The 13,676-nt window shown below is 34.7% G+C and overlaps 2 protein-coding genes across 3 annotated transcripts in view; one reads left to right on the top strand and one right to left on the bottom strand.

Annotated features, from left to right (window-relative positions):
* The window catches only part of LOC125857217 (MLP-like protein 28), a 79,199-nt gene extending 68,079 nt beyond the window's left edge, over positions 1–11,120 (bottom strand). The window contains exons 1-2 of one of the 2 annotated variants that reach the window (XM_049536912.1): positions 10,895–11,120; positions 9,852–10,085 (exon numbers count right to left, since the gene is read on the bottom strand). In XM_049536912.1, the coding sequence (XP_049392869.1) occupies positions 9,852–10,085; positions 10,895–11,081 (421 nt within the window). In that variant the 5' untranslated portion in view covers positions 11,082–11,120. Of the gene's footprint in view, positions 1–9,745; positions 10,086–10,894 lie in introns of those variants that run through there. The other variant, XM_049536911.1, reaches the window with a different exon arrangement.
* LOC125857196 (MLP-like protein 34) overlaps positions 1–13,676 on the top strand; it is a 384,557-nt gene that overhangs the window by 172,143 nt on the left and 198,738 nt on the right. The gene's annotated exons all lie outside the window — the stretch shown is intronic.

The following is a 13,676-nucleotide window of genomic DNA, read 5'->3' as shown; positions in this document are numbered from 1 at the left end:
GAGGGATTCCCCCTTGTCCCAGTGATGTCCCTTTCCGTCCTCGACCTTCTCAATCTCAACCTCCAGCATATGGTCAACAAAGAGATTTGATCGAGGAGTCTAGTAGTGAGGAAGATGACGAGGAAGATGTGGAAAACTCACTGCTGCATTATTGAAGATTAGAGTTGTATTAGATATAGTCTAAAGTTGTTACTTTTAGGTTGTTTTAGGAGACTTATTATGTGTTTAGTTAATGTCAGATATCTTTGAAATCCTATTATATAACTTTGACTTTTATGTTTTATTCTTTCGAATTTGAATTACTTTAAGTTATAACATAATATTTAGTAAATGTATTTTGTTGTATTGATCGATTGTTGGCAGCTCTTTGAGCTTGATTTGGCTGATTAAAATGACAGGTGGGCAGCTGCAAAAGCAGTAATAAGCTGCCAATTTTTTTTTCTAGAAAAGAGACCTCATCAGGTCACTTTACTGCATTTTATTTTTCAGAAATTGCTAAGGGGAGACCTCATGAGGCCTCTTTTTTGCAATTAAATTTTTAGAAATGCAGTAAAGAGACCTCACAGGTCTCCTTTCAACAATTTTATTTTCAAATAATGTGACAGGGAGGTCGCTTATTTATTTTTGTGTTTTAATAAAAGAGACCTCACGAGTTCTCTATTTAGGAATGTAAATAAGTAGTATAGAGACCTCATGAAGTCTCTATCTGTAAATATAAAATAAAAATAAATAATAAAATAGTGACCTCATGCGGCCTCTTTTGTTAAAAAAATAAATAATAATAATAATAAATTAGCTACCACATGTGGTCCCTTTTTAGAAATTTTGGGGAAAAAAATTGGAGACTTCGTGAGGTCTCTATTTTGCGACTTCATGAGGTCTTTACGAAAAAGCCACCTACATTATAGTGACCTACCGTTGAGGTCTCTTTTTTGGTCTCTTTTTTTGGAAAAGAGTCCTCATGAGGTCTCTTTTTTAGGTCTCTTTTAACAGTTTTTTTTAGTAGTGTTAGCTCATAAGTGTTTTAAACACATCTTTCTTTATTTGAGATAATTACTCAAAACTTTGCCCGAAGGCTCACTTGGAATCGATGTTCCTTTTTCTTGAAAACTAGCCCAAAGGCTCTTTTGGAATCATTGTTCCTTTTCTTACTCAAATGTAAAAACATTTAGAAACTTCTTTGGGAATACATAGTTCCCTAATACTTTTGAGAAATAAACTCAACTTTAAACTTTTTACTCAACTTGAAACTCTTGACTCTTTACTCTTTACTTGACTTGAAACTTGAGCCTTAAAATGAAGTTAAAACATTCAATAAAGACTCTTGAATAACTTTAAAAACTTGCTTGACTTGCTTCTTAACTTCCAAGCTTAACTCTTAACTTCACTTGACTAGGAAACTAACTCTCCTTGAATTGGATTTATGGATTCAAGGTGTTTGATCACATGATATGGATGAGTTCTTGACGTTTAAACGTACCTTGGAGTTATGGAAACAACTAGGAAACATAGGTACATTACCAAGGAACATGTATGGAAAAGTGGGAAAGGAATGGGAAAACTTGGCGCTCTTGGCGCTCTGAGCACCAGACCAAAAACTTCAGATGGGGCCTGCTGGCGCACTGATGGGCGCACCGCCCCAAGGGGGAAAGTTCAGAGCCCCTCTTGGGGCGCGCTGACAGGAGCGACGCCCTACCCTTTTTCCCCGAAAACCAACTTTTCTCCTTAGTTTTCTCCAACTGTAAACCTTCTACACTTCAAAGTTTCCAACCCCAAACACTTAAAATCATAAACCTCTCAACATACAATAGATTCAACTCAGAAACACCACCCGAACCATACACCAAACCAACAAGAACTTCAACACAACACATGTAACATCCAGTAAGTTGAAATAACTATGAAGAGGCTTAAAAATCGGAAATAGTCATTTTTGGAATAAAATTCAAAAATCTGGAAATTTGGTTAAGCGTGGGAAATCAGTGAGTTTTGGCCAACTTTGAGCAGTCATAACTCCTAGCTCAGGATGAGTTAGGAGTAGTTCCAGTTATGATTATGAAGCTTATGGAATGATCTTTCCAACACCACCGAGTTTGCTCGATTCCGAGCTCGTATGAGCGAGTTATTCCCTTTGAAAGTTGGGCAGTTGGCAGGGAATCTGTCCAAAAATTTTAAGGGCATTTTGGTCTTTTCCCTAGCTATTTCTTTTGGGGTTATATTGTGTGTTAGACTGATTTTTGGATCATTTTGTTCCATTTTAAAGACTGAGAGCTAGGGCTTGAGAGTGAAGAGGAGAAGAAGAGGAGAAAGAGAAGAGCAATCAAGGATTATCGTCAAGATCGTCGTGGATATCGTTGGGGGTGATCCCTACTAGGTATGTGAGTTCTTAGTGTTGGGTTGATCCTTTCCCCCACACACCAAACTCATTTTTATTATTGAGAAAAGATTGGATATGAGTTGAAGTTGTTGGGTTGTGTTGTTGGTGTTGTTGATTGTGTTGTTGAAGTCCCTTGTTGATTTGGGCATGTTTTCGGTTGTGTTTTGGGTTGAAATCTATTGTATGTTGAGGGATTTATGATTCTAAATGGTTGGGGTTGGAAACCTTGGAGTTTAGAAGGTTTAGAGTTGGAGAAATGAAGGAGAAAAGTCGAAGTTGTCGGGGAAAAGGGGTGGCGCGTCGTGCCCCAAGAAGTGTTCTGAGCTTCACCCCTTGGGGGGCCGCGCCCTGCAGAGCGCCTCAGATGGCCTTCTGAGCTTCGAGGGCTGGCGCTCCGCGCCTTGCAGAGCACCAAGGACGCCAAGTTCCTCCTTTCTTTCCACACTTTCCCATGCATGTTCCTTGGTATTGTACCTATGTTTTATAGTTGTTTCCAACACTCTAAGGTACGTTTAGACATCCTGAATTCATCCATAAACATGTGATCATATACCTTGAATCCATAGTTCAATTCAAGGCAAGTTAGGATCGAAGTCAAAGTGAAGTTAGAGTCAAGTCAAGTAAAGTTAAGTAGTAAATCCAAGCAAGTCCTCCAAGCTTTTCAAGAGTCGTTATGTTTTAACTTCGTTTCAAGTTTCAAGTCAAGCAAGAGTATAGAGTTCCAAGTTAAGTAAAAAGTCTCGAGTTTCAAGTTAAGTCAAGAGCATAAAGTTGAGTCTTTTTCTCAAAAGCTACTAGGGAACTAAGTATTCCCAAAGAGGTTTGTAAATGTTTTACATTTGAGTAAGAAGGGAACCATGTTTTCCAAAAGAGCCTTTTGGCTAAGTTTTGAGAAATTATCTCAATTAAAGAAAGATGTGTTTAAAGACACTTATGAGCCAAAGTATTTTTTTGGGAGTAGTATTGAGCACTGAATTGGGGACACGAGTTCATATTAACTCAACTCTCCATAAGAACCATGCGCCAACATGGGACTTGACGTATCATTCTTTTTAGATGATCACGTAAGATTAGGCTAGTGGATCCACTAAGCAAAAGCAAGGTCCTATATCACGGCAAGGTATAGGATGGTCCTTGGGCAACGTGAGGTAAAACGTTGTACCACCACTAGGGCTCATAGTGGTGGTTGTCGGTTAAAGAATCTCCCATTAAAGTTATATTACTTTTATATAAGTAAAATTGAGTTTGTTATTGCTTTATCATTAACAGACTAAGTTGTTTACATTGTTTTACAAGTTTAATATATATTGCATGTGTCTTATTGCTTTATATATTGAGTTCAGTTATTCATGAGTCATTCAAAGCCAAGGTAAGTGTTCTCTTGTACCTTTTCAAGCTTAAGTTGCGGATTAGCTTTCCGTCTCGCATACTCGTACATTCAATGTACTGATGCCAGTTGGCCTGCATCTTATGACGATGCAGATACAGGTACCCCGGATCAGTATCCTGCACGTCGTTGATCCAGCTGAGCACTCCAGAGTCAGTGGTGAGCATTCTTGCATTCCGGAGGACTCAATCCTTTTGTGTTCTTAGTTTTGTTTTATTAGGGTGTTGCGGGGTCTGTCCCAACATCCATCTCAGCATTTTAGAGGCTTCATAGACAGTTAGTCGGTTAGTCTTGAGTCTCTCATCTATGTATATATGTAAATATTCTATTTTGAGATTCGAGTTGCCTTGTGGCCAAATTTTATAAGTTAAGTTGTTCTGTAACCTTGCATTTGCATTGAGTTATTCTGTTGAGTTAGGTTTCCGCTAAGTTAAGAAAGCTAGGCCAAGGGTTCGCTTGGGGCCAGAAATGGTCTTTGGGTGCCGGTCCCGACCAGGGTGTAGGCTCGGGGCGTGACAACACAACTACAACTTCAACAATTACAATCAACAACTTCAACAAACATATTCAATCCTTTCTCGAAATTAAACGAGCTTGGCGTGTGGGGAAAGAATCAACCCAACACTATGAACTCACATACCTTAATAGGGATCACCCCCGACGATATCCACGACGATCCTTGACGAAGTTTGCTTCTTCTTCTCCTTTCTCTACTTTTCTCTCAAGAACCCTAACTCTTACTCTTTTAAAAAGGGAAAAACTGATCAAAAATCAGTCTTACACCTTAATATATATCCAAAGACAAGGCTAGGGAAAAGACCAAAATACCCTTACAATTTCCGGACTGGCTTCCCTTACCAACAGCCCAACTTCGAAAAGGCATAACTCACTCATACAAACTCGAAATCGAGCAAACTCAGCAGCGTTGGAAAGATCATTCCACGTACTTTGCAAACATGAATGGAACTACACCTAACTCATCCTGAGCTAGGAGTTATGACTGTTCAAAGTTGGCCAAAAACTCACTTTTTCCCATACTTAACCAAATTTTCCAGATTTTTAATTCTTTCCAAAAAGACTATTTCCAAGTTTTAAGCTTCTTCCTAGTCACCAACTTGCAAGATGTCACATTTTTTCCCCGTTGACTTTTCTATAACGACGGAATCAGGTCGTTACACTCGTAAACTTCAAATTTTGAATTTACCTTTCACTTGAATCAAGAAAACAGGATACAAAATATCGTTTGTGTAGAGTACTTATCTAATGAGCGTATTAGAGCCTTAGCTAATAATTAATGGAATATCAGATTTAGCATTCATAGGAGATTACAATGTATATGAATTACTACAAAATTAGCTCTACTTACTCTAAAATTCAAAGTTCTTAGAGTAAAAAAAAATGTATATAATGCCACTTGAATCACAAATATATATTCTTCAAATTAAACATGACATTATATATAGAGAGGCCGGCGTACATAGTACTTATAATATATATATTCTTCAAACATATTATTTATTTTACACGCTAGCTAGAACTAGCCAATAATTTCAAATACTCATCACACAAGAACAAACACACAAACACATATATATGTATGTATAGGACCATTGAACATCATAGATTTTCTAATTCTCAAGAAAGTGACCCTCTATATCCTTGATCACACCAATGAAATAATCCAAGAGAGCAAGGGGTTCTGGAGTATCTTCAGTTTTCTTCTCGTACACAAGTGCATATGTAATCCATTGATGTTCAAAGGATGTAATAACACGAAAGGAATTATACAAATCTAACAAATTTCCTTCAATCACATTCCAAGTGATTGAATTCGTCTGAGGATCAATGGCTTCAATCACAGTCTTAGCAAACATTTCTTTTCCATCTATTCATTAAAGATAAAAAAATACAATAGATGTTACTCCCAATTCAAATGTTCAAATTCTTTATTTTATTCTCCCTCTTTTATTATTTTCATTTTAATAAAAATGATCTAATGCTCGTGAAGATTAGAATGATGGCTGAAGTAATTTTCCATGAAAAAATACATCAAATGTAATTCAAAGTTCTTATCGTTTGACTCTAAGAAAATGAAAACATGACAATTAAAAGTGGACGGAGGGAGTAATCAACACCATTAACTAACTTTTTCATGGAAAAGATTTTCTTGGATAGGAGAATTACTTTCGAAATTGAAATACACCTAAATGTGGAAAATTAATTGATGCAATAAGTATTGCGAGAAAGAGAGGAGAGAAATGTGTGTGCTACCTTCGTAATATTTCCAGCTAGCAACCGAACCAATTTTTCCTTTTTCACCTTCATGAATCTAAAAATGCTTGACTCTACTAGGGCTTATGTTGGGTAGATGATGGGTATTAGTGTGGAAAATATCATGAACCGAATGTCCTCCACACGTCACCTCCAATGAAACAATCAACTTACCTTTTACGCCCATATTTTGTTTTCCTAGTAATATCAATGAGTTGCAAAGGCAAGTGGTAAGAAAATGTATAAAACTTGTGCCTCTTATATAGATTTTAATTAATGTAAGAAGCTAATCAATGAAAAATATTATTCACCACATATCTATATCACATAGTAGCGGTGGAGTGTTTTGTCCATGTGGAGTGTGATGTGACAATTTTTTTAAAATAAAAGAGAAAGTGTATTACACACACCATGATGAGAGTGGTATAAAAGAGAAAGGTGTGTTTCTCAAACTAAAATGTGATAATTTAGGTATGAAACTCATACTCGCAATAGTTTAGATATGAAACTCAAAAAAGGGTATAATTTAGGTATGTTTTTTACAATTATTTCAAAAATATTATTCACCACATATCTATATCAAATAGTGGCGGTGTCAATTAAATTGTGTATAAGTAGGTTTTAGTTTAGTTATAAATTTATTATGATATTTTACCGTGATAATTGAAATATGATGACAATACAATTATAAAGAATTAGGTATATTTATTTTTATATAACCGTATTTTAATTTTCTTCTTTATTGATGGTGATCAGTTGTGGTATCAGTTTTGCTTCTTTTTTGATCAAATCTTGATTTCATTTTGCTAGCTTTTCCTGATCGTAGAGCCTGATCGACTCAACTATTTTAATTCCCTTCCTCAGGCCTCTCACTTTGTTTTATTTTTCTTCTCATGTACCCTCGCTTAAATGAAGACACTCGATCAACCCGACTTTCCCAAGTGCCCCTACTGACCCTTATCATTTATGAGTCTAGATTAGTTATTCGTGTTAAAATTACTCCCCTAAAAATCATCTTTGCCAAACAAGTGAATAATGTTACGAAAAAAAATATATCGTTGGAAAACTTATGCACAACGGAAGCATATCAAAATCTTACTGCTTACATGAATAATAGATAACCAATATATATATGTTTATGCTAGAACATATACAATCATGCTATAACACACAAACTTGCTGAAATTTAATTCAGGAATTACCTCTTAAAGATCGAGAAGATACCATCAAGCGAATCCACATGGTAAGCAACAGTTCAATGATCTTCTATAGTGATCCCAAGTTCACATTAATTCGAACTCTCTCAATACTTGGGTGGACAAGTATCATATAGAAAACTGATTCTTTTTTTCTAGGTTAGAAAAATTCCTACTTATAGAGATTTCTTCCTAATCCAAAAAGGAGAAGAAAACCCATTAAAATTAAGCATTATTGAAGTACATAAAAACGGTTAAGCCATGTGTGGCTCTTTAAAGTTGTCCACATATTTCACTTTGACACCTCAACATAGCTTCGTACCTATTGAACACTTAAATCTTAACAAATTTATACTTATTTGATACAAAATAATAATCAATAAACATACAAACATGCGTGCACCTCAAACACATAAACACACCAAATGGACCAATGAAATGATTATACGTGTCGATTGGATTAATTTTTTAAAAAACTTTACTTAAATATTTCAAAAGGAATTTTAAAAAGAAAAACTATTTTTTTTAATTAACCCATCCCCCACCCCACCCCACCCTTCTTCTTCATCTTCTCTATCATAACTCATACCCTTTCCACTGGACCGTTGCATCTCAATCATCAGTATACCATCGCCTCCCATTTCTTCTTCTTCATTGAATCTTATTCCTTTCACCGACATCGATAATACACCATTAATTAATGTTTGGCTAAGCTAACACCATTAAACCTTCTTTTAACTATTCCATTCAATGAGAAAATCACAATATTTCTTGACATATATATGTCACAATAGAATCAAACCAAACCACATTTAGTTGGATTCTTTTATTGATTTGATTTGACTTTTCGATTTGATAATACGATTTTTCAGTTTGATTTAAACACCTTTATGCCTAGCCTCAAATTTATAGGGTTACTCCTAACTTGTAATATAAGGCACTATGAAACATAGAATAGCACGAGGAAATTATAATTAACTTTACTCTTCTTTATTTTTCTTCTGAGTTATATCCTATGAAATATCAAAATATGCAATGTAGGGGTCCATGTTGAATTGATCATTACTAGCTTCTTCTTTTTTTTTTTGCTATTAATTTCTTCAATTTATTATTGTATCATCTTCATGTTATTAATGATAAGTTGTACATAGTGGAGGATAAACCAGTTTATCATGTCCACTTATTTAAATGAAAATGAGATAACACTATTAACGTTGATGGTATTTATTACTTTCTTCGATTCATATTATATGATATTTTTACTTTTTAATCTCTTATTTTCTAGGAGGTGAATGTTTTTCTTAAAGGGTGTGTCGAAACTAAAAATATTATATAATTATATTTTCTAGGAGGTGAATGTTTTTGAGCCAAGTGCTAAAACCTTAATTAATTATTTGACTTTCTTGGCTAATTTAAAGAAAATATTTCAATTATTTAACTTTCTTCTCAAATTTATATCTACTTGCTTAATTTCCTTTGCCTAATATCTATATTGGAGCATGCCTATTGCGTGAGCAAGACGATTGTGGAAGACATAATATTGTAGCCATATAATAATGTCCTTTCAAACATTTTTGTTTAACAAAATTGTAAATAATATAAAGGTTTGAATATATAGTTTCATAAAACTAATATATATATATATTTCAAAAGGGAAGCTGCAAATGATTCTAGCACAATAAAGAAAAAACATACCTATGGCGATCACATGACATAATTAAGTGTTAACATTTCAACAATATTGTTGCTTCAATGAAGCAAAGAGGATTTTATACGCCTCCCGCTCAATGCTTTTTAGGCACTTGAAGGATTTCTGACTTTGGCAAAGTTGGTAATTCAGGTTTAGGAATGTCAGGCATCTCAAGTTTTGGCAATATTGAAAGTTCAGGCTTTGGTAATGTTGGGATTTTGGGTAATTCTGGATTTGGTAGAGTTGGTAGCTCAGGTTTTGGGATTTCAGAAAAATTGGGCTTAGGCAAAGTTGGGATTTCAGGTAAATGTGGCAATTCGGGCTTTGGTAGAGTTGGTAGCTCAGATTTTGGAATTTCAGGGAATTTAGGTTTAGGCAAAGTAGGGATTTCAGGTAAATGTGGCAATTCAGGCTTAGGAAGCTCATGAAAAGTTACTTCAAGAAGATGGCACGCCTTTGTTTGAATTATGTTGTTGTTTGTTAAAAACAAAGTGACAAATAATAACAAGAAAAAAGATGGGTTGTTGTAATAAGCTGCCATATTTGTTGAAAGGTGATAAATGCTTCAATAGTAGAAATTTATGTTTTGGTTAATCATACATTATACTTCACCTCAAACAAGTTTACATAGATGTGTGGTTGTGGAATCACAAATATATATTCTTCTAACATGACATTATGCAGAGGCTGCCGTACATAGTACATGTATATTCTTCAAACATAATATTATTTATTTTACACGCTAGCTAGTACTAGCCAATATTTTAAAATACTCATCACACAAGAACAAACACACAAAAACACAAACACAGAGATATTTGGACCATTGAACATGATCAATTTTCTATTTCTTGAGAAGGTGACTTTCAACATCCTTGGTCGTATTGAGAAGGTGACCTTTAACATCCTTGGTCGTATTGAGAAGGTGACCTTCAACATCCTTGGTCATACCAACGAAATAATCCAAGAGAGCAAGGGGTTCTGGGGTATCTTCAGTTTTCTTCTCGTACACAAGTGCAATTGTAGTCCAATGTTCACAGGATGTAATAATAGTGAACGAATTATACAATTCTAAAAGATGTCCTTCAATCACTTTCCAAGTGATTGACTTCTTTGAAGGATCGATGGCTTCAATCACAGTCTTAGCAACCATTTCTTTTCCATCTATTCATTAAGATCAAATCAGTATTTTCAAAAAAAAAAATGGGGCGAATCTTGGGGCGGGGAGTACCAAAAATGCTCCGGGGAGTAAATTATAAACGTAGATCCATAAGTTGTAAGTCCTAAAATTTGAGGCGTAAGCCCTGAGCATAAAAATGTAAGTCCTGGGCGTAAAAACGTATGCCTGAGTGTTTTTAATTTTTTTTTTTGAACTTTTTTTGCTTTAAATCATATTTTTATTATTGGTGTAATAATATTTCTCAAATAGTAATTATAATACTTTTTTTCTTCATTATTGATTATTAATACTTATCTCAAATAAAAATCATAAATCATTGAAAGGTTTACTTTTGCTTATTTTATTAGTAATAAAACTATAAAATTGAATATACATGAGACTACGCCTCGTAGATCCATGAGACTTACGCCCCGTGTCTCGAGGCTTACGCCTCGCCCCGTATTGTATAAAACGCCTCACCTCACGTCCCCGCCCCGTATTGTATAAAATGCCTCGCCTCACGTCCCCGCCTTTTAAAACACTGGATCAAATATAAGAGATGCTACTCCTAATTCAAATTTTAAACTCCTCATAAAGGATCTAAACATTTAGAATATAGTATTAATCGAGGAAAATGACTTTTGCCTACAAGTAAAATATATTAATGATATTCAAACACCATTAACTAACTTTTTTCATGGAATTAATAGATTTTCTTGAGTAATTACTTTCGTAATATTAACTATACATAAATATATAAAATTGATGCAGGAAAATAATATTGAGAGAAAGAGAGAAGAGAAATATGTGTTACCTTCGTTATATTTCCAGCTAACAACCGAATCAATCTTACCAATTTCACCTTCATGAATCTCAAAATGTTTGAGTCTGCTAGGGCTTATATTGGGTAGATGATGAGTATTAATATGAAAAATATCATGAACCGAGTGTCCTCCACACTTCACTTCTAATGAAACAATTAACTTACCTTTTACACCCATATTTCTTTTCTTAGTAATAGCAATGAGTTGCGAAAGGAAAGTGGTAAGAAAATGTATAAAACATGTACCTTTTATATAGATTTTAATTAATGCAAGAAGCTAATCAATGAAAAATATTATCCACTACATATCTATATCACATAGTGGCTGTGTTAATTCAATTGTGTATAAGTAGGTTTTAATTTACTTATAAATTTATCATGATATTTACATACTCGTGACAATTGAAATAGGATGAAAATACAACTACTAATAATTAGGCATATTTATTTCATATAATCGCATTTTAAATTTTTTTCTTTATCGATGGTAATTGGTGATGATGTACATAGCCTTGCTTCTTTTTGGATCAACCATGTAGAAAATAAACCTAGATTAGGATTCCTAAGTAGGATTCCTTACTAGTTTAGGATATGTTATTTATGATATTTACTTATTTCTGTTTAATTAGAATTTGTTAGTTTTACAGGTCCTAATCCTAATTTACTTTGGTTGTTAGTATTATAAACAGGGATGTCTTGTTACATACTTTCAATGAGTAGTGAGAGATACATTGAATGTGTAGAGAGATACACCATTGTACAAAAATATAAGAGTTGTTGAGTTATTTAATAAAGCATCCTACCTCCTATTTGTAGATTAATAAACTTCATTTATATACCCTCCGTTGGTCTTTCACTTGTGCATATATTATTACCTAGGATAATATTATTTCTTCAAATTGGTATCAGAGCTTGTGTGAGATCCTTATAAAAGTCTTGTGAGAGATCTTGATAAAAATCTTGTGTGTGATCCTTATAAAGCCTTGTGTGAGATCCAACACATACAAAAGAATATGAGTATTCCATATTTACCCAATGTCCCGTTTTTGTGATTGATGGCAAAAATAATTTTAAGAGTTGGTATTAACATATGATGAATTTTTTCAAAACTATTGGACTATGGTCCATTATTGATAATAAATTATGTAGTAGTTGAGAATAATTTAATGAAAACACCTCTTATTATTGGAAGTGCTTTTTTTTCTCCTTAAAGAATGTGCTCAAACTTATAAAAATATCATATAATATGGACGAAAGGAAGAAATAAGTTTTTGAGCTAACACCTTAATTAACCGTAAAAAGATTAATAAGTAGTGAAATTTAAAACTCCATGTAAAGGTGAACTATGATTAAGGTGGCTATGTTGTCAATAAAAAAAAAGTAGGGTCCTTATTGATAGTAATAGTAAGATGAAGAAGCAAATATTTTAATTATTTGACTATTTTTTGGCTAATTTAAAGCAAATATTTTAATTATTTAGCTTTCTTCTTCAATTTATATCTACTTGCTTAATTTCTTTGCCTAATATCTATAGGACTATGCCTATTGCGTGAGCGAGATGATTGAGACATTAAATTATAGCTACCAAAAAGATTCAAGATTTAGTGTATAAAAATTATATGCATGTAACCCCAAAAGAAACACAAATAACTGATGATATATAGAACAATCACATAAATATAAATCTTCCAAAAGGGAAGCTGCAAATGATTCAAGCACAATTAATAAAAAGCATACATATGATCACATAGCTAATTAAGTGTTAACATTTTAACAATATTGTTGCGTCAATGAAGCAAAGAGGATTTCATGTCTCGTGCTCAAGGATTTTTAGGCACTCTAGGGATTTTCGGTCTTGGCAAAGTTGGCGATTCAGGCTTAGGAATGACGTGCATCTCAAGTTTTGGCAATGTTGGAAGTTCAGGCTTTGATAATGTTGGGATTTTGGGAAATTCGGGCTTTGGTATAGTTGGAAGCTCGGGTTTTGGGATTTCAGGAAATTCGGGCTTAGGCAAAGTTGGGATTTCAGGAAATTCGGGCTTAGGCAAAGTTGGGATTTCAGGTAAATGTGGCAATTTGGGGCTTGATAGAGTTGGTAGCTTGGGTTTTGGAATTTCAGGCAATTCAGGCTTAGGCAGAGTTGAGATTTCAGGTAACAACAACAACATACCCAGTGAAATCCCACTAAATGGGGTCTGGGGAGGGTAGAGTGTACGCAGACCTTACCACTACCTCGTGGAGGTAGAGAGGCTGTTTCCGGAGGACCCTCAGCTCAAGTACAACAACCCAAGAAAAATAAGAGGAAACATTATATATGACATAGTATCCAATAAGAGAAAAGTGCATAGTCAACAAAGGAGACAATAACATCAAGAAAATAATGTGAGAGGTGAAACTCAGTAAACGACAAAAGACTATATGATCACAGACAAGAACTACAAGATCAAGGCTAGGACTACTACAAACGCTACCCACCAAAACCCTCGCACGGGAAGACAACACGCTAGCCCTACTAACCTTCAACCTTAATACGCGACCTCCACTCCTTCCTATCTAGAGTCATGTCCTCGGTAATGCGAAGCTGAGCTAAGTCCTGTCTAATCACCTCTCCCCAATACTTCTTAGGCCTACCTCTACCCCTCCGCGTACCCTCTACAACCAGCCCCTCGCACCTCCTCACTGGGGCGTCTGTGCACCGTCTCTTCACATGCCCAAACCATCTCAGTCTCACTTCCCTCAGCTTGTCCACCACAGAGGCCACTCCCACCTTCTC

This window comes from Solanum stenotomum, chromosome 2, assembly GCF_019186545.1.
Source record: "Solanum stenotomum isolate F172 chromosome 2, ASM1918654v1, whole genome shotgun sequence".
In the NCBI taxonomy this organism is placed as follows: Eukaryota; Viridiplantae; Streptophyta; class Magnoliopsida; order Solanales; family Solanaceae; genus Solanum; species Solanum stenotomum.
The sequence above is the reverse complement of the archived record's forward strand: the minus strand, read 5'-3'. Positions and strand labels throughout refer to the sequence as shown.